Raw genomic sequence first — 21163 nt, 5'->3', positions numbered from 1 at the left:
ATTCTATAAAAGTCACTAAAACATTGCCCCCAATTTGCACACACAATTTAGTAGAATAATGAGCCAATCATAATTGACTTTTTAACACGCAATTATTGGCACTCATTAGATTTAATCGGGACCAACGATATGCCTGGAATAGACGTCCTGAGCCGGTACGTCAAGCTCCATCTCTGGCCGTCTTCAAATCTAAGCTAAAAGCCCACCTTTTTGATGCTGCTTTTAACTCCTAACCCTTATTCACTTGTTCAGAACCCTTATTTTATCATCCTCACCTTAATATTCCCTTATCTCTTGTTTGTCCTGTTTGTCTGTCCTAAGTAGATTGTAAGCTCTGTCGAGCAGGGACTGTCTCTTCATGTTCAAGTGTACAGCGCTGCATACATCTAGTAGTGCTTTAGAAATGATAAGTAGTAGTAGTAGTAGTGAACCTGAATGTAATTCACCCTGAGGTAGTATTGAAAAAAGTATGAGATAAATCCAAATAAATAAATATGATCGAGTCTAACTACTACTACTACTACTTAACATTTCTAGAGCGCTACTAGGGTTACGCAGCGCTGTACAGTTTAACAAAGAAGGACAATCCCTGCTCGAAGGAGCTTACAATCTAAAGGACGAAATGTCAAGTTGGGGCAGTCAAGATTTCCTGAATAGAGGTGTAGTGGTTAGGTGCCGAAGGCGACATTGAAGAGGTGGGCTTTGAGCAAGGACTTGAAGATGGGTAGGGAGGGGGCCTGGCGTATGGGCTCAGGGAGTTTATTCCAAGCATGGGGTTAGGCGAGGCAGAAAGGGCGGAGCCTGGAGTTGGCGGTGGTGGAGAAGGGTACTGAGAGGAGGGATTTGTCTTGAGAGCGGAGGTTACGGGTAGGAACGTAAGGGGAGATGAGGGTAGAGAGGTAAGGATCGAGTGCATTTGTAGGTTAGTAGGAGAAGCTTGAACTGTATGCAGTACCTTTGCGCGTTTTACACTACACATCAGCGCATTCAAATTTTGCACGTATGAAGCAGGTCATAGTACGGTAGGCAATGTGTCCTGTTAAAAACTGCCCTCATTGGAGCTTAGGCTATCGACTGATCTAACTCAACTGACCTTGAGGAAAGCTTCATAGACATTAAGCATAGTCAGATGGTCGCCTTCTTCCACAGCGAATTTCCTGTGCTCCCGGACCTGAAAAAGAAAGCCAAAGCACCAATATCAATACCAACGAAGCTGAGAATGGTCAGTTTTGATTTCTGTAGTCAGAAGTCTGATCTCTTTATGGCCTAGCAAGCAAAAGCTCTGCAAGTTCCACCACTGCTTCTTTCATGGTGTATAAACAGTATTAAAGTAACACAAAGCAGCTTTTGGAGGAAAAACGGCATTTATTTTATTTATTTTAAACTAGTAAAAAAGGCCCGTTTCTGAAACAAATGAAACGGGCGCTAGCAAGGTTTTCCTCGGAGTGTGTATGTTTGAGAGAGAGTGTATGTGAGAGTGACTGTGTGTGAGAGAGAGAGTGAATGTGCGAGTGTGTGTGTGTGTGTGAGAGAGTGAGTGAGTCTGGGTGCGAGTGTGTCTGTGAGAGAGAGAGTGTGTGTGTGTGTGTGTGTGAAAATGAGAGTGTGTGCAAGTGTGTATGTGAGACACAGTGTGAGAGAGAGAGAGTGTGTTTCACACAGATACAATGTGTGTGTGTGAGAGAGTGTGTGTGAGACACAGACTCTCTGTGAGACTGAGTGTATGAGACCAAGAGAGTGTGAGTGACTGTGTGACACATAGAGAGTGAATGTGATACAGTGTGAGACATAGAGTGTGTGAGAGACAGTGTGTGAGAGTGAGAAAGACATTGACTGTGAGAGAGAGAGTGTGTGAGAAAGACACTGACTGTGAGAGAGAGAGTGTGTGAGAGAGAGTGTGTGTGTGTGACAGAGATACCTCCCCCCTCCCTCCCTCTGGTGTCTGAGCGTTATTGTGCAGGACGCTGAGCTCTGGCTGTGCTTCAAGGAACTGACCAATCCTATTTAATAGAATGCACCTCCAACATTCTGAAGCCGAGAAACCTCGTGTGGTTGGTCATTTCTGCTTGTGACGAACCCGGAAGTACGTGATGTCAATTCAGGAGATGGATACAGAGAGCAGGAATGCCTCAGCCATGCAGTCAGCTTCAGAATGTTGGAGGTGCGTTTTATTATATAGGATACTTCTAACCTACAAAAACATACATAGTAAAATACAAAACAAAAATAAAAAAAAGATACATCTTCATTAACAAGTTCATTAAAATATTATTGCCACTGTATGAGTAACACACACACAAAATTTGCCTTTTAAAAGTCTTCATACCCTATCTAAAAAATACTATTCAAATTACATTAAAGAAAGAGTTTGTTTCACGGATCTAAGCAACACTAGGGCTTTCGGTCACAGGAAGGGGGATGGGATTTGATATACTGCCTTTCTGTGATTATACTCAAAGTGGTTTACATTTTATAATGTAGGTATTTATTTTGTATCTGGGGCAATGGAGGGTTAAGTGACTTGCCCAGAGCCACAAGGAGCTGCAGTGGGAATTGAACTCAGTTCCCCAGGATCAAAGTCCACTGCACTAACCACTAGGCTACTCCTCCACTCATTCCACCAATAAGAGCCAACCTCATCAGTGATGTCACAATGGCTTGATTGCCCGATACTTGGCTCACTTCTGATATTGTGATGTCATAAGGGAAAGGGGGAAAGGGAAATGGGACTTGATATACTGCCTTTCTGAGGTTTTTGCAACTACATTAAAAGCAGTTTACATATATTCAGGTACTTATTTTGTACCAGGGGCAATGGAGGGTTAAGTGACTTGCCCAGAGTCACAAGGAGCTGCAGTGGGAATTGAACTCAGTTCCACTGGTTCTCAGGCCACTCCACTAACCATTAGGCTACTCCTCCAAATCTTAGGTGTTTATTAACTCGTGTAGGTGTTTATCTTCTGGCTGTAACAGGTGGAAATAGACGTGCCTAAACGCAGCACTTAAGAGCTATTTTACTAAGCTGCGTAGGTGTCTAGGTGCACTCAACGTGTGTCAATTTGGAGCTGCCGCGTGGCCCTTGCAGTAATTTCATTTTTGACACGCGTCCACTACGTGCGCCGGAAAATAATTTTTATTTTCTGGCGTGCGCGGCAGAAACCAGGCGGTAACCGTCATTCTACACGCATGGATGATTACCGCACGGTTACTGCGTCAGACCTTACAGCTAAGTCAATGGCTGGTGGTAAGGCATCAGACCCAAAATGGACGCGCGCCAATTTTCATTTTGCCTAACGTCCATTTTCGGCAAAAATTCTAAAAAGGCCTTTTTTTACAGGCGCGCTGAAAAATGGATCTGCACGAGCCCAAAACACGCACCTACACTAGCGCAGCCCATTTTTGGGCACACATTAGTAAAAGGACTCCTTACAGTGTTCTATTCCCCCCCCCCACCCCCCTCCCCAATATTCAGCTGGCAGTAGGCAGCACGGTTAGTTGTCGCCAATCCCAAGACGCATCTAGTGACCAGCATTGAATAGCCTTTTTAAGTTTTGTCCGTGGCAACTTAACCAACTAAGCTGATATTCAGCTCTAACCGGTTAAGGACTAGATTCTACATATCGCGCCTCGATTTCCACGCGGAAATTGAAGCACGTTCTCTAAAGTGCGCTTGAATTTAGGCATATGTTATAGAGTGCTGGTCCATGCGACTAAATTTAGTGGCGGTCAATTACACCAACTAAATCCCGAGGCCTAAATTAGGTGTATTCTATAACAACGCGCATGGATTTTAGAAAACGTCCATGACCCGCCTATTCCACGCCCACTTTTCAACTATGTGACTTAGAATTTACATGCACCGCGTTACAGAATACGCTTAGCAAGTAGTGCACGTAAAGTCTAATGCTAATTATTACTGATCATTGCTTACCATCCAATTATTGGTTCTGATTAGCTTGTTAACTAATTAAATTAGGAGTATTGTTATAGAATACGCTTCGATTTCTGCATGGGAATCGAGGTGCAATATACAGAATTCCAGGGTAAGTGCTTAGCGCTTAAATGCAGAAATTACAGTGAAAAAATCGATTAGAAACAGAAACCTAACTTATCTGCTTTAACTGAAGACTCAGCCCCACCGACGGTGGCCAGTGTTTCACTGAACTGCTGCTTCAGGGATTACAGGGACCAATCTTAACGGTCATGTTCGCTTGAAAATCGCTGTCAGCTTCTGATTGTAATGATTTTTTTCACTGCATTGCACCAAGCGGAGTTTGAATCATTCACAGGGGTTTTTTTTATGCCTATGAATAGAAATCAAACAAAATAAAACATGGAAAAGAAAATAAGATGATACCTTTTTTATTGGACATAACTTAATACATTTCTTGATTAGCTTTCGAAGGTTGCCCTTCTTCCTCAGATCGGAAATAAGCAAATGTGCTAGCTGACAGTGTATATAAGTGAAAACATTCAAGCATTACTATGACAGTCTGACAGGGTGGGAGGAGGGGGGTGGGTAGGAAGTATGCATGGGGACATCAAAGCATATCATTGATATTCTAACAGGGTGGGTGTGGATAGGTGAGGGGAGGGGAGGGTGATCAACAGAGACATACAGCTTTATGGTTTATAATGGGCTAGGAACCCCAGATCCTTGTTAAGTCCTTTCTGTTGGGTGTTAAAATGTTCAATCATTCTGACTTCTAAGGTCTTACCTTCTTGTATGGTTTTAAAGTTACCTTTCAGGATTCTCACTGTGAAGTCACTGGTACAGTGTCCTGGTCCTGTAAAATGCTGACCAGTGACTTCACAGTGAGAATCCTGAAAGGTAACTTTAAAACCATACAAGAACGTAAGACCTTTGAAGTCAGAATGATTGAATATTTTAACACCCAACAGAAAGGACTTAACAAGGATCTGGGGTTCCTAGCCCATTATAAACCATAAAGCTGTATTTCTCTCCACCCCTCACCTATCCACACCCATCCTGTTAGAATATCAATGATATGCTTTGATGTCCCCATGCATACCTCCGACCCACCCCCATCCTACCACCCTGTCAGACTGTCATAGTAATGCTTGAATGTTTTCACTTATATACACTGTCAGCTAGCATATTTGCTTATTTCCGATCTGAGGAAGAAGGGAGACCTTCGAAAGCTAATCAAGACATGTATTAAGTTATGTCCAATAAAAAAGGTATCATCTTATTTTCTTTTCCATGTTTTATTTTGTTTGATTTCTATTCATAACCTTAAGAGTGGACTAACACGGCTACCACACTCCTCTACTTATGCCTATGAAGTAATTGCCCATAAAACCTCGCTGAAATTTACTGCTGGAGGTGCGGCTCTGGGGCTTTTTCCTCTGTTTTAGTGTTTAATTTTCACTTTAGCTTCGTCTCTGTATTGCTGTATTGAGAATAATGAACGTGGGTTAACTAATAGGCCCAGTCTAGCTTGTTTTTTTGATGATATTGGGAGAGTTTTGTTGCTAGAAAGTCCATCTTAATAAGCAGTCAGCTAAACGAAAGTATTCTGCAATCCCTGCTTCTGTTATTTTAGGCACATCCCATATGGCAAATTAACAAGTAACTTTAAACAACTTGATGTAAATTCAGAGAGAGTACCAGTATGAAAGAGAATGAACCCTACCGCAAGAGCTTTCTGGTTGGCTGGAATCACAAAGATATTCTGGATCTGCATCATGGCTGCAATGCTCAAAATCTCTGCTGAGCAACCAAAATTCCCTGCAAGACACAACCCAGACTAATCTGAAGAAAAAAAGACACTTCATGCTTCTATGCTATTAACCTGCCATGGGTTCCTGCTCAATCACAGTGCACATTCACGTGCGAGAGGTCAGATAAGTAAATAAGTGTTGCCATACTCGAACAGAAGGTATATCAAGCCCAGCATCCTGTTTCCAACAGTGGCCAATCCAGGTCACAAGTACCTGTCAAGGTCCCCAAACAGTACAATACATTTTATACTGTTTATCCTAGAATAAGCAGTGCATTTTTCCCAAGTCCATCTTAATAATGGCTTATGGACTTTTCTTTTAGGAAGTTATGCAAACCTTTTTTAAACCCTGCTAAGCTAACTACTTTTACTACATTCTCTGGCAACTAATTCCAGAGTTTAATTACACGTTGAGTGAATAAATATTTTCTCCCATTTTAAATTTGTATGCCCCCTAGTCCTAGTATTTTTGGAAAGAGTAAACAAGCAATTCATGTCTACCCGTTCCACTCCACTCATTATTTTATAGACCTCTATCCTATCCCCCCTCAACCATCTTTTCTCCAAGCTGAAGAGCCCTAACCGCTTTAGCCTTTCTTCATAGGGAAGTCATCCCATCCCCTTTATCATTTTCATATCCCTTCTCTGTACCTTTTCTAATGCCACTATATCTTTTTTGAGATGTGGTGACCGGAACTGCACATCGTATTCGAGGTGTGGTTGCACCATAGAGTGATACAAAGGCATTATAACATCCTCATTTTTTGTTTCCCATTCCTTTCCTAATAATACCTAACATTCTATTTGCTTTCTTAGCCGCTGCCACACACTAAGCAGAGGGTTTCAACGTATCATCAACGATGAGAACTAGATACCTTTCCTGGTGTGTGACTCCTAATTTGGAACCTTGCATCTGCTGGGAAACTTTGATAAAACAGAACCCATGGAAGTTATTTTTCTTTTAAATCCAGAGGAACAGATGGACATTTTCAGCATGTTGCAGAATCATTTCCTAATAATCCTCCCAAATAGATAAAATTCTTTTTTAAAGGAAAGGCTAATTTTAGGTGACAATTATGTTATACAATACAATACAATACAACAGAATTTATATTCCACTAAATACCAACTAAGGATCAATGTGGATTACAATTTAAGGGTCCTTGAATACTGTGTTCAATTCTGGCCCCCGCATCTCAAAAAAGATATAGCAGAATTAGAAAAAGTACAGAGAAGGACGACAAAAATGATAAAGGGGATGGGACGACTTCCCTATAAGGAAAGGCTAAAGCAGATAAGGCTCTTCAGCTTGGAGAAAAGGCGGCTGAGAGGAGATACGATAGAGGTCTATAAAATAATAAGTGGAGTAGAATGGGTAGATGTGAAGCATCTGTTTTCACTTTCCAAAAATACTAGGACTAGGGGGCATGCGATGAAGCTACAATGTAGTAAATTTAAAACAAATCAGAGAAAGGATTTCTTCACTCAACGTGTAAATAAACTCTGGAATTCGTTGCCAGAGAATGTGGTAAAGGCGGTTAGCTTAGCGGAGTTTAAAAAAGGTTTGGATGGCTTCCTAAAGGAAAAGTCCATAGACCGTTATTAAATGGACTTGGGGGAAATCCACTATTTCTGGGATAAGCAGTATAAAATGTTTTGTACTTTTTGGGGATCTTGCCAGGTATTTGTGACCTGGATTGGCCACTGTTGGAAACAGGATGCTGGGCTTGATGGACTTGTCTTTCCCAGTGTGGCAATACCTATGTACTGTTTGCTAAGCCGCCCTAGAGGTGCGTTTGTATTTTTAGCACACACTAAGTATTAGCGAGCTAACCATGTAGACGCCTATAATATTCCAACGGTTAGCACACTAAAAATATTAATGCACCTTAGTAAACAGGGCCCTATGAAAAAACTAGGCCATCACTAGGAAAAGTAAAAAAAATACAAAATTATATATAAACCAAACTATCTCAGTACATTAAATAAACGCAAAATTACATTAAATATATAGAAAATAAATAAGCCTTTAACAACTTATAAAATCGTAAATAGGATTCTACTAGTCTCAACTCCAAAGGAAGGGAGTTCCAACATAGCACTGAACAATAAACAAAACCAGAACTATGACAGGATTTATACTTCACATGCTTTACAGAAGGAAACTGCACTTATGTTATTTATCTAGGACCATCTGCAGATAAGATAAGATAAGTGTACCAGCTGGATAATAAATTGAAATATTTTAAAAATTGTGGGGCCCTTTTACTAAGCCGCGTAGGTCCCTACACGGTAATTTCAATTTTGGCGAGTGTCCGCTATGCACGTCTGAAAAATATCTTTTTTAATTTTCTGACGCGCGTAGACCATTACCGCCTAGTTACCGCGTGAGACCTTACAACTAGTGCAATGGCTTGCGGTAAGGTCTCAGACCCAAAATGGACACGTGACAATTTTCATTTTGCCGCACGTCCATTTTCGGTAAAAAGTTTTAAAATTGCATTTTTTTGTAGGTGCGCTAAAAATAATTCTGTGCATGCCCAAAACACACGTCTACAGTACCGCAGTTCATTTTTCAGCGCACCTTAGTAAAAGGACCCCTAAGTTATGAGATGATCATATTCACATTGAGATTTTGTAAGATAATTAAAGATTATTTTTTTTTATTTTAGTTACATTTGTACCTCGCGCTTTCCCACTCATGACAGGCTCAATGCGGCTTACATGGGGCAATGGAGGATTAAGTGACTTGCCCAGAGTCACAAGGAGCTGTGCCTGAAGTGGGAATTGAACTCAGTTCCTCAGGACCAGAGTCCACCACCCTAACCACTAGGCCACTCCTCCACTGTTGCTACTATTTGAGATTCTACATGGAATGTTGCTATTCCACTAGTAACATTCCATGTAGAAGTCGGCCCTTGCAGATCACCAATGTGGCCGCGCAGGTTTCTGCTTCTGTGAGTCTGACGTCCTGCATGTACGTGCAGGACGTCAGACTCACAGAAACAGAAGCCTGCGCAGCCTTCTACATGGAATGTTGCTGGTGGAATAGCAACATTCCATGTAGAATCTCCAATAGTATCCATTTTATTTTTGTTACATTTCTACCCTGCGCTTTCCCACTCATGGCAGGCTCAATGCGGCTTACATGGGGCAATGGAGGGTTAAGTGACTTGCCCAGAGTCACAAGGAGCTGCCTGTGCCTGAAGTGGGAATCAAACTCAGTTCCTCAGTTCCCTAGGACCAGAGTCCATCACCCTAACCACTAGGCCACTCCTCCTCTAGAAAACAACAACAAAAAAAAAGAAATTAAAAAATGTGACCTGCAATTAAATGGCTCATGTGAAACAAGTCACTGCTGATGGTTCCTTTGCAGTTAAGTTTCTGAGTATGGGCGTAGGGATTTGAATTGTTCCATACAGGCTGTATGCAAAGGTCAGTTCTGCACATAATATTCTACCTTAGACACAGTAATACATTTTAAAATTACTCCCACCATCTGTAAATTCTTAAAAGGGAACCTGGCCACCCTTCTCCGAAGGAGAGAAAGTGTTACGCTAGAGAATGGATTTAAAAAAAAAACGGTTTTCATCCCCTCTGTTTAATCTGTTCTGCTTTTAAGTCGAACAGACTTTTTGATTTATATCTGCTTCTTGCAAATTTGGCTCTGCATCAAAGAAGAGACTTTACGACAACTCAAATTTAACGCTAACAACAGAGTTTGAAAGATGATGCTACAGGATTTTGACCGTATGATGATTTTAAATCGCAAGATGCCGGGAAGTACAACACATTAACAAAAGCTCCTTACGTTTTTACTTTGAACAATAAAAGGATGATATATAAAAAGTAATGGCAAAGAGCCAGGGAAGTATCTGCTCTCTCTGCCAACAGCTCCCAGCACTGGACGGTTAATCCAGATCATGCAGGTGCGGCTGTTTCAGAACAAGTTACAGCATTACTCATTTATGTTGCTTTTGCTAATAGACACAATTAATTGCGCTGCTGTAAAACTCGGTTTACAAAAGTAACCTATCAAGTCTGGCTGCTTCTAGGTAATGTTACACACAAGGCACATGTGTCCGCAACACTGAGGGGTCAACGCAGAAAAAGCTGCGCAGCTTCTACTGCGAGTTTAAAACCATGCCGCGTGGAACACTAATTCTACGCAAGTTGTATTCACCCGGAGCTTGCGCATTAACAGGGGATGCCTGCCAGACATATATGAACAAAGGGTTCAGCGGTAAACGCGGCTTCTCGTGCGCATGTTCAAAGAAAACTAATGTACCAGGACACTGTTAGCCTTGCAAAACGTTTTTGCACATGGAGTTCTTGCAAGGTTAGGGGCCCCTTTTACTAAGCCGCGTTAGGCTCCACGCGCGCCAAAACGGATTTACCGCATGCCTCCTGCGGTAATTTCATTTTTGCCGCGCGTCTGGATAATGATTTTTATTTTCGGACGCGCGCCAAGTGGCATCTGACGCGCACAGGTCCTTACTGTGCAGATTCCTTACCGCTAGGTCTATGGCTGGCGGTAAGGTCGGACACCCAAAATATGGACGCACAGAAAATTTGATTTTGCTGCACATACATTTTCAGAAAAAAAATTTTTTAAAGGCATTTTTGGTACGTGCGCTGAAAAATATTTCAGCGCTCCCAAAACCTGTGAATACACTATCGCAAGCCACGTTTTACCACGGCTTAGTAAAAGGACTCCTAGATATTTATGCACTGGAAAACAGCCACAGATGGGAACTGTCTTCAGACTGCCCAAAATACAGCAGCAAGACTCATTTTCAGCAAATCAAGATTTGAATGTGCAACACCTCTTCGTAAAAAAAACTTAACTGGCTCCCTATCAGAGAACGAATCAACTTCAAGGTTCACACATTAATCCACAAGATTATCCACGGTGACTCTCCGGACTATATGCTCAATCTGATTGACCTTCCCTCCAGAAACCTGTCTGTAACTTTGCGAACTTACCTCAACCTGCATTACCTTAATTGCAAAGGACTCGAGTACAAAACCTACTATGGATCCAACTTAGGCAGCCAACTCTGGAATGCCCTCCCTAGACCCATCCGATCAATCAGTAGCTATCTACCCTTCCGGAAATCACTAAAAACCCATCTGTTCAAACAAGCCTACCCAAATGACCCAATCTAATCCTATGAACCCAACTACCCAACACATATCCAGGAAACGACAATGACCTAGACTACATCTCCCATTAAATTTCCATTTGCTTATCCCGTGTCCCTTCCCCCTTCCGCCTCCTCTACCCCTCCTCCAAAGCTCACCTATCCTTGCTCATACCTCTCCTACTCCCTTCACCCTTGCCCATCTCTACCTACCTATCTCTTTTATTATTCTGTTATACTTATATTTTGTCTATCAATACTTTGTAATCCCTATTACTATGTAAGCCGCATTGAACCTGCTTTGAGTGGGAAAGCGCGGGGTACAAATGTAATCATAAATAAACTGGAACTTTCATTTTTGTTCAGATGTGTACTCATTATTACGGTTTAAAGTGTGTTCAGATACCGTTCTGGCTGGAGAAAAAAGAAAAACAAGGCATTTTAAAAATCACAAAAAGAACACGAAATCCACTCAATCAATCTTCTGTGCATTGCAAGGAATACTTACTAGACTCATTACCGTTCATTTTAACTCACAGTAACCGAATGGTTAGGCTCACGGTAGCTTTCTGCATCAGCCTCTGAGGGAGGTTTTCATAACCCCAACTGGATATGGTGCCCCAGAATACCATGACCATGCATCAGTCCCTTGAAATCACCTACCTGACTCCAGCAGCATCTTCGCAAACATAGGGTTTAACGGGAATTCAGCCATTCTCACCCCCAGAGGCTCCGTCAGACGACAATGTCTGTCTAAGCCTGCAGAAACAATGAAACGCCGGCTATGAAACATACTTTAGAAGGAGAAGAATGTAGGCCCAATATTCAGACCGCTGAGTCCGGACATTTAATGCCAGGCCGTTTCTGGTGACCGGCATTGATTATCCAGTCTATTTTTGGCCAGTTTAAACATAACCGGCCAAGCCGATATTCAACGCTGACCGATTATGTTTAAACCGGCCAAAGATATTCCAGGTTTTCACACGGTCAAATATGGCCGGCAAACTCGCCCCGAAAATCAGCAGATAGCTGGTTATATCGGGCAATATAACCAGCCACTAACCGGTCATATTCTGCGGGAAAAAGCCAGCTATCTCCCACTGAATATTGCCAGATAGCCGGCTAAGTACCATTTAACCAGTCACGTGCTGTTCCTGCCCAGTTAAATGGTTTTTAATATCAGGGAAGGAGGGGGGGGGGGGGGGTGTCCCTGGAGTTACATGAAATTGTAAGACATGAATAAGAGACCATCACAAGTTGCTTTCATATTGTCACATTTGCTGTGTCCCAGGCACACAGTGAAAGAGTCATGCGTTTATATGGTTAGTCCGAGTGTGATGTTGGTGCAAACCAAGTTATGGGCTCCTTTTACTAAGCGGCAGTAAGCCCAATGCGGGATTACCGCTCACTACACAGGAAATACCGCAAGGCTACCGTAGCAGCCCGATGGTACTTCCAACCCCTAGCAAGCCGTCATTTACAGTGCTGCAAAAATGTATTTATTTCTGTAGCGCCAGAGTGTACCCACCGATAATCGGGCAGTGCCGCGCACTTCCCAGTTACCCACAGGTTAACGTAGGAGCGCTTAATTCATTGGGTGGCGGTAAGGGCTCCCCCCCCAGGGCCGCCAAGAGGGGGGGGGGGCAGGGGAGACAAAATTCCCCGGGCCCAGGCCTCCAAGGGGGGCCCGGCGCCGTGGTCATAAGTAATGCCACACTGGGAAAAGATCAAGACTCCATAGAGCCCAGCATCCTGTCCACGACAGCGGCCAATCCAGGCCAAGGGCACCTGGCAAGCTTCCCAAACGTGCAAACATTCTATACATGTTATTCCTGGAATTCTGGATTTTTCCCAAGTCCATTTAGTAGTGGTTTATGGACTTGTCCTTTAGGAAACCGGCTATCCCCTTTTTAAACCCTGCCAAGCTAACCGCTTTCACCACGTTCTCCAGCACTGCAGTTCCCGGTCTCACCTGTCTGCCTCCTCGGCTCCGGGCCCCCTGCATTCGAAGCGGCAGTCACAGATCGCCTCCCTTCGGGCCTTCCCTCCGTGTCCCGCTGTCGCGGAAACCGGAAGTTACATCAGACGAGGGTGGGACACAGGGAGGGAAGGGCAGAAAAGAGGCGCTCTGTGACTGCCACCTTGATTGTAGGGGGCCTGGAGCCATGGAGGCAGGCAGGTGAGACCGCGAACTGCAGCGGGGGTGGGGGGAGGGCGGCCTTGCCCCGGCTGAGTCTCTCGGCGGCTGTGTCCCCCCCCCCCCCAAAATGGCTGTACAGCAAGTGCTTTACTTGCCGCACAGCCATTTTCTGTAGGAAAGCGAGACTTCCCTCTTACCAGCTGCAGTAAAAGGGGGCCTCGGCGTGCGTGTAAAACACGCGCCGACGGCAGCACCGGCCCCCTTTTGCCGCAGCTTGATAAAAGAGGCCCTACATTAGCAGTGACATGAACATGTATGTTGCTGACAAACGGCAACTGAACAGTTTATAAAGCACATCTTTTAGCAATGACTCTTAGTGACATAGTGAATGATGACAGATGAAGACTTGTACGGTCCATCCAGTCTACCCAATAAGGTGCCCGATCTTGTACCTGCTGCTCCGGGCCAGTTACACCCTTCTACGTCTGGTTTAAAGTGTGAAGTTCATTTAAGTTTCCCCATTGATTACATCCTCTTTCCATATAGGGATCCTCTGTGTTTATCTCACATATTTTCGAATTCAGTCACTGTATTCCAGGAATCCGCCACCCTCTTCGTCAAAAGGTATTTCTTGATCTTACTGCTAAGTCTACCTCCCTGCAACCTCAATTCATGCCCTCTAGTTCTACTGCTTCCTCATCTCTGAAAAAAAAAAAAAAGATTTGTTTGAATATTAATATCTTACAAGTATTTAAACATCTGCATCGTATCTCCCCTGTCCCTCCCTCCTTGTGTTTTCAACCTAGTCCTCAGGGCACAATCCTGAAAACCCCGACTGGTCGGGTGTGACCCGACCTGGTTGAAAACTTCTGCTCTAGGGTATACTTATTCAGCTCTTCAAGTCTCTTCTCATACTTCTTTCGACAGAAATCCCATACCACTTTTGTCGACTTCTTTGGACCACTTTGAGTCCTTAGTGAGATACGGCCTACCACAACCGAGCATAATACTCCAAGTGGGGCCTCACCAGCAACCTGTAAAAAGGCATCAACACCTCCTTTCACATGTTGGGCATACCGCTGCTTTGTAAAAGGGTCCCCCCCCTCTGTTAAGCAAATTAAGATGTCCCAGTGGCCACCTTGGATGGAAAGTCAACCGCACAAGAGAAAAAAATAAATAAATATTAACCCATTAGTGCCCGATGTTCCCATAATTAAGAACACTTTACTTATGTTCTGTATTTTCCAGGGTTTTCAGCTAGTTTGAGTAATCTAAGATACTAACATAGTAACATAGTAACATAGTAGATGACGGCAGAAAAAGACCTCAACGGTCCATCCAGTCTGCCCAACAAGATAACTCATATGTGCTACTTTTTGTGTATACCTTACCTTGATTTGTACCTGTCTTTTTCAGGGCACAGACCGTATATGTCTGCCCAGCACTATCCCCGCCTCCCAACCACCGGCTCTGAGATACTGCTGGAAATAGCTGGCTCTCATCAGATTACAAACCATGCTTTGGTTCTAGGCAAAACTGCACTGGTCTGAAAAAGTGCCCACAATAAAAAAACAGCTATTTCAATGGCTGCGTAATTAATCTCAGAACAATCCAGCAATACGTCTGAGATCCAGCAGTGGCATTAATATGTATTACAAAGACCTCAGCCGTGCAACTCAATGGAAAACTTTTAGCCATCAAGATTTAAGCAACTAACCTCTTCATCGGTCTTTTAAGTTGTTTACATAACAAAAAGCAGGTATTTGTTTGCTGGACAGGTTACCAAAGGAAGAAATGTATTTGGGCTTTCCCTTGAAGAACTGATGCAGCCACAGGCTTTGCATCTGCCCATACAGTTTTCAAAACTGCTGTTTATGAAAAATTAATTGGTTGACACGCGAGGCTAATAAATACACTGACAGGTATTGCTTCTCACCCCCTAAAGCATAGAGCAGCTCCAAAGCTTGAACCAGCGACTCGGCAGGTGGGGGCTGTGAAACACAAAAGAGAAATCTTTCAGTGAAACAGCATTCATTGACTCCTGTACTGTTACACTGCTGATTCCCAAACCTGTTCCGAGGGGGGGTGAGGGAACCCCAACCATATTGAATATGCAAGAGAGAAATCTGTATACAGTGAAAGCAGTGCATGCAAATCAATCTCAGGAATATTCATTGCAGATATTCTGAAAACTTGACTGGCTGGAGTTCCCCCAGGACAGGTTTGGGAACCAATGATGTACAGTAAGAGACAAGTGGAAACCACGGCTGAAAAGAATGGATGAACACTGGTACCAGTGGCGTTCCTAGGTCGGCTGCCACCCAGGGCGGATCACCGCTGCGCACTCCCCCCCCCCCAGGTGCAGCGGTGTCCGTCCCCCCAGGGTGTAGCATGACACCCCCCCCCCCCCGGTGCAATGACACCCCTCTCCCTGGTGCATCAGTCCCCCCCCCCCTCCCCCGGGTGCATTCTTGGCTGCTGGAAGGTGCAGAGAGCAGCCGCGCGCCTGTCGGCTCCGCTGGCTCCCTGCTCCCTCTGCCCCGGAACAGGAAGTAACCTGTTCCAGGGCAGAGGGAGCAGAGAACCAGCGGAGCCGACAGGTGCGCAGCTGCTCTCTGCACCCTCCAGCAGCGTGCACCCGGGGCGGACCGCTTCCACCGCCCTGCCCTTGCTACGCCACTGACTGGTACTGCTTCTGCTAAATTCTGCGGAAGGTTAAGAGCTGAGACTAGCTCCTGATATTAACAACCTTACCACAGACATGTTTCCCTTCTAAAGGAACAGTTTTCAAGCCTCAAAGATCTTTTTAAAATATCTTAAGCATGTGCTGGTGGGATTATTCGCTTTTTGCTGAAGGACTGCCGTGGAGACAACAGACACTGATGTAAAAAATATGAGTTGTACAGCAATTAAGGAGAGGTCCATTACAGAGCTGGGGAAGCAGTACATAAACATTTTTAAGTAAATCAAATAAACCCTGATGCCTATAGGTGTCCAGTATTCCACATATCACAATGAAAATTCAGAAAATCTATCTGCCTATGACTGGCCTGAGAACCCAATAGATTTACACATAGTTTCAGGTATCTTGGAAGTTATATGGTACAGAGCAGACCACAGCCGAGTACCTCTGGTATCAGACATAAGGACCAATATCAGATGTAGGTCTGAGCACTTACAGACAGGAAATGAAATCTGAGCACGTTGTCTATACCCAGAGCTTTGAGCTGCAGGATCACGGGAGCCAGGTTACTGCGCTGCATCTCTGGAACGGTAGACTGCGGCAGCTTGTTAAAGTCTTCCTCTGGTGAAAAGAAAAGGCATAACTCACTTAACTACGTCTGAACTACGGGGTCAACACTGTAACACAGTGCCTCAAGTTAGGTGAGCCGAGCCAGTTCTGTAACCGCACTGTGCACCCAAGATGTGGGTGTAGAATTCTAACGTGTCCAACCCGACGCTCCTACATTTAGGTGCGACCATTTACGCAAGGTCAGACACGCCCATGCCCCTCCCATGCTCTGTACATGTGTACACATATGTTCGTTTAACAGTTGTTATTTCAAGCCCCTGACGAGGCCCTTTAAGAGGGTGAACCGTGGCCGTGTCGGGTTACTGATTATTTATTCATTTAAGCTTTTAGTGATGAATAAATTGAACTTTTTATGCAGGACGTCAGACTCACAGAAACAGAAGCCTGCACAGCCTTCTACATGGAATGTTGCTAGTGGAATAGCAACATTCCATGTAGAATCTCCAATAGTAGCAACATTCCATGTACAATCTCCAATAGTAGCAACAGTGGAGGAGTGGCCTAGTGGTTAGGGTGGTGGGCTTTGGTCCTGGGGAACTGAGTTCGATTCCCGGCACAGGCAGCTCCTTGTGACTCTGAGCAAGTCACTTAACCCTCCATTGCTTGCCGCATTGAGCCTGCCATGAGTGGGAAAGCGCGGGGTACAAATGTAACAAAAATAAATAAAATAAAAATATTTAATCATTGACTCATTCCCTCCTCCTACCTATGCTACAGACAATCCCAATCTTCGTTAATTGTGTTATTTTTGAGCTTCCCTAAGCATAGGTGTAATCCAAAGACACTTATCTTATCGAGCTGGTGTACTCATCTTTTCAAACTGGTGTGTCCATATACCCCGACAGGTGCCTGTTTCGCAAAGCTTCGACAAAGGGGGACTCCCACACCGTTTAATTGTTTATGTGTCTCTTCCCTGCCTCATGGGAAAACAATTTCACCTGCAAAAAATGGCTTTTAAAAAATTCTCTCCCTGAGGGCACTTTTAAAGGAATTTCTATACACAAATGGGAGAAACCTTCCTTTAGAAAATCGGAAACCAGTTCTGCACACTGACAACAGAATGTATACTTGTGCAGGAGATATGGACTGTGGCAGACCAGTAGAAGTAGGCAAGGATTTCATTTTACTACTACTTAACATTTCTAAAGCGCTACTAGGGTTACGCAGCGCTGTACAGTTTAACATAGAAGGATAGTCCCTGCTCAAGGAGCTTACATTTTGAAATCCTTGTGCTTAATAACTACTCAATTTCTCTGCAGTGCAAGAAAAATCCCAGTGGCACCAGCCCCATAGTCATTTCTGAAAAGAAAAATCTACAGAAATCTGATTTCCAAAATCTGATGCAGGCCAATACGAGTACCAGCAGGCCAGAATAATGCCCCTAACTTACCTCCCTCCAGCCTGACTCCACCACTTCTCTTCTGGACACACCACTCAATCCCTGGATCCAGCCCCAGCACAAAGACAAATCCAGCATTTGTTCTCCCTCATCCCCGGCAGCCCTGCTGTCTCTCAATCCCCCCTCCTCCGTCCCCTGCAGCCTAAGTGTTGGTGGGGAGGGAATGGTGTGAATGCTGGAGGGAGGAAGGGTGTCGCTCACCCTTCTCTCTTCCCCTTTCTTTATCATGAGGGTGCTGTGGATGTAAGAAAGTGGGGATCACGGAGCATATCCCACCTTTATTTAGCTCTGGAGGAGTGGCCTAGTGGTTAGAGCACCGGTCTTGCAATCCAGAGGTGGCCAGTTCAAATCCTGCTGCTGCTCCTTGTGATCTTGGACAAGTCACTTAACCTTCCATTGCCTCAGGTACAAACTTAGATTGTGAGCCCTCCTGGGACAGAGAAATATCCAGAGTACCTGAATGGAACTCACCTTGAGCTACTACTGAAAAAGGTGTGAGCAAAATCTAAATAAATATTTGAGATTCTACATGGAATGTTGCAGTTGCTACTATTGGAGATTCTGGAATGTTGCTACTATTTGAGATTCTACATGGAATGAATGTTGCTATTCCACTGGCAACATTCCATGTAGAAGTCTGCCCTTGCAGATCAGCAACGCGGCCGTGCAGGCTTATGTTTCTGTGAGTCTGACGTCCTGCACGTCAGACTCACAGAAACAGAAGCCTGCACGGCCGCATTCCTGATCTGCAAGGGCAGGCTTCTACGTGGAATGTTGCTAGTGGAGGAGTAGCCTAGTGGTTAGTGCAGCGGAACATGGAATGTTGCTACTATTGGAGATTCTACACAGAATGTTGCTAGTGGAGGAGTAGCCTAGTGGTTAGAGCACCGGTCTTGCAATCTAGAGTGGCCGCTTCAAATCCAACTGCTGCTCCTTGTGATCTTGGGCAAGTCACTTAACCCTCCATTGCCTCAGGTACAAACTTAGATTGTGAGCCCTCCTGGGACAGAGAAATATCCAGAGTACCTGAATGTAATTCACCTTGAGCTACTACAGAAAAAGGTGTGAGCAAAATCTAAATAAAGATTCTAGAATTCTAAAGAATGACAAGATTCCATGCAGAATTTCAAAGTGTAGCAACATTCCATGTAGAACCCCAAAGAGTAACAAGATTCTTTGGGGCGGAGGAGTGGCCTAGTGGTTAGAGCACCAGACTTGCAATCCAGAGGTGGCGGGTTCAAATCCCACTGCTGCTCCTTGTGATCTTGGGCAAGTCACTTAACCCTCCATTGCCTCAGGTACAAACTTAGATTGTGAGCCCTCCTGGGACAGAGAAATATCCAATGTACCTGAATATAACTCACCTTGAGCTACTACTGAAAAAGGTGTGAGCAAAATCTAAATAAATAAATGAATAATGTACCATAGTCCCCTTCGGAAATACATCTCCAAATGCGAAGATGACCCAGGCACTAATTATTCTCAGGAGTGTTGGGAGAAGGGATTTAAACACTTGCTCGCTGCCTTGTTGAAAATGGTTTTAAAACCCTCACCATTGGTACTATACTCCTGTAAGGCTGATGAAATTGTTTTGAAATGTCTCTGATGCATGTTGGATGGAATGTGGGGGTCGGGGGTGGGGGGGATTCTATTATATTTAGTGGACGTGTCAGAAGGTTCAGCCTTATTGGGTGTCCATCCTGGATATTTTACAACAGATGAAACAATCACCATACCCTCAAACCAACAAGGTGGATCATCATAACCTGGCAGTCTATCTATTTATGGCTAGTAAACTGGCCTTACAACAGATTGTTTATGGTTTTATTAATTTGATATACAGCCTCTACTGAGCACAAGTCGAGGTGGTTGAAAAATAAAATGCTGTATCCTGTCTTAAAGCTTTAGGTATCAAGAGAAGACTTTTAAAATTAATTCTCACCTGAACAGGTACAGAATGCAATTAATCAGCGGTCCCAATTTAGTTCAAAATGCACTAAAGGCTGAATCAGCATAGAAGCAGATTTAACCTCTCACCCTTACAGATGGTCTGCTGAATTCAGACTTTAAAGTACACCAGCAGGCACCCCACGGACAACCAGAGAACAGTTTATAGTGTTGTAAACCAGGTTCGGTCATAAATACTAGAAGTTCTTCTACAAGGTCACCCTCACCTGTGTAAAGCCTGTAACACTTCCCCGAGCGGTTTCGGCCACCACGGCCAGCTCTCTGATTGGCTGACGCCTGGGACACGGGCACCAGTACGAGGGACTCGATAGCCGTCTTGGAGTTGTAGGCCCTCAGTTTCACAAATCCGCAGTCAGTCACGAATACAACTCCGTTTATGGTGATGGAGGTCTCCGCAATATTGGTGGCCACGATTACCTGGTCGCCAAACAAAAGGATTACAGAAAGTGGATTTGTTGCTGGGGCGCTGAAAGCGGAAGCTGCTTCAGGTTAACTCAGCTTAGTGGGGAGGGCGAAGCAAAAAGAAGCACAGGTAGAAATGAAATGAGGTACCAGGAAAAGAATCTGCACACGGCCCAGAGCTTACTTTTCATTTTTATCAGAGCTTATTTCTAAAGGTAAAACTACTACTACTACTACTATTTAGCATTTCTATAGCGCTACAAGGCACACGCAGCGCTGCACAAACATAGAAGGGTCCCCATGTCCTCCGACTCCAACGTCTCCAGGCACCTTTTGAAGTTGGGAGAAAGTTCTAGATGGAGCTCCTCCGTTATTAAAGCCAAGTGACTTATTCTGTGGAACTTTTGCGTGGTTTCTCTCTTATCAACGGTTTTTTGGATTTTATTTGGAAAAGTTTGGGGACTGTTTTTTTTTTTTAGGATGTATTATGCAATTTGGTTGAATTTGGCTGTAGTTATCTCTGTTTTTTTACAGAGCAATTTTTTCTCCAGGAGTGGAGTTTTTTTTATTGTTCTCTTTTTTTCCAGAGTTATTGTTATAATGGCCAATGGTAATATTTAGGGACTCAAATGCAAGTTAAAGTTGGCTGTCGTTTGAGCAGTCCAATGAGTGCTCCATGAGCTCTGAGGCCACGTTTGTTTAATTCTATTTTATTTTTTTTATTTTAATATTTATTTATTTTATTTAATTGCATTTGTATCCCACATTTTCCCACCTATTTGCGGGCTCAGTGTGGCTTACAATACATTGTAAATAATGGAAATACAATTTGTTACAATTCAGTTATGGATCACATTGTGAGAAGTTATGCGAAGACAGAGTCAAGGTATCGTTAGGGAATGGGACAAGGAAAGAACAATGGGACAATAGGAAGAGACAATGGGCAAATAGAACCTTGGCAAAAAGAACGTTTGGTATAACATTTTCTGTGAGTGAAGGTTTAAGTGTGATAAAATTACGGGGGATGAGAGTTCAGAAAAGAATGTATTGGTG

The 21163-nt window shown here is 43.8% G+C and overlaps 1 protein-coding gene across 2 annotated transcripts in view; it reads right to left on the bottom strand.

Annotated features, from left to right (window-relative positions):
• DHX35 (DEAH-box helicase 35) overlaps positions 1–21163 on the bottom strand; it is a 71618-nt gene that overhangs the window by 13972 nt on the left and 36483 nt on the right. For both annotated transcript variants that reach the window (XR_003943187.1, XM_030212898.1), the window contains exons 12-17: positions 19915–20125; positions 16208–16332; positions 14965–15019; positions 11552–11647; positions 5658–5752; positions 1094–1171 (exon numbers count right to left, since the gene is read on the bottom strand). Coding sequence is in view for 1 of the 2 variants with exons in the window: in XM_030212898.1 (XP_030068758.1) it covers positions 1094–1171; positions 5658–5752; positions 11552–11647; positions 14965–15019; positions 16208–16332; positions 19915–20125 (660 nt within the window). In the remaining variant the exon portion in view is untranslated. The remainder of the gene's footprint in view (positions 1–1093; positions 1172–5657; positions 5753–11551; positions 11648–14964; positions 15020–16207; positions 16333–19914; positions 20126–21163) is intronic.

Source organism: Microcaecilia unicolor, chromosome 8 (genome assembly GCF_901765095.1).
Source record: "Microcaecilia unicolor chromosome 8, aMicUni1.1, whole genome shotgun sequence".
Classification (NCBI taxonomy): Eukaryota; Metazoa; Chordata; class Amphibia; order Gymnophiona; family Siphonopidae; genus Microcaecilia; species Microcaecilia unicolor.
This window is presented reverse-complemented; position numbering and strand designations above follow the sequence as displayed.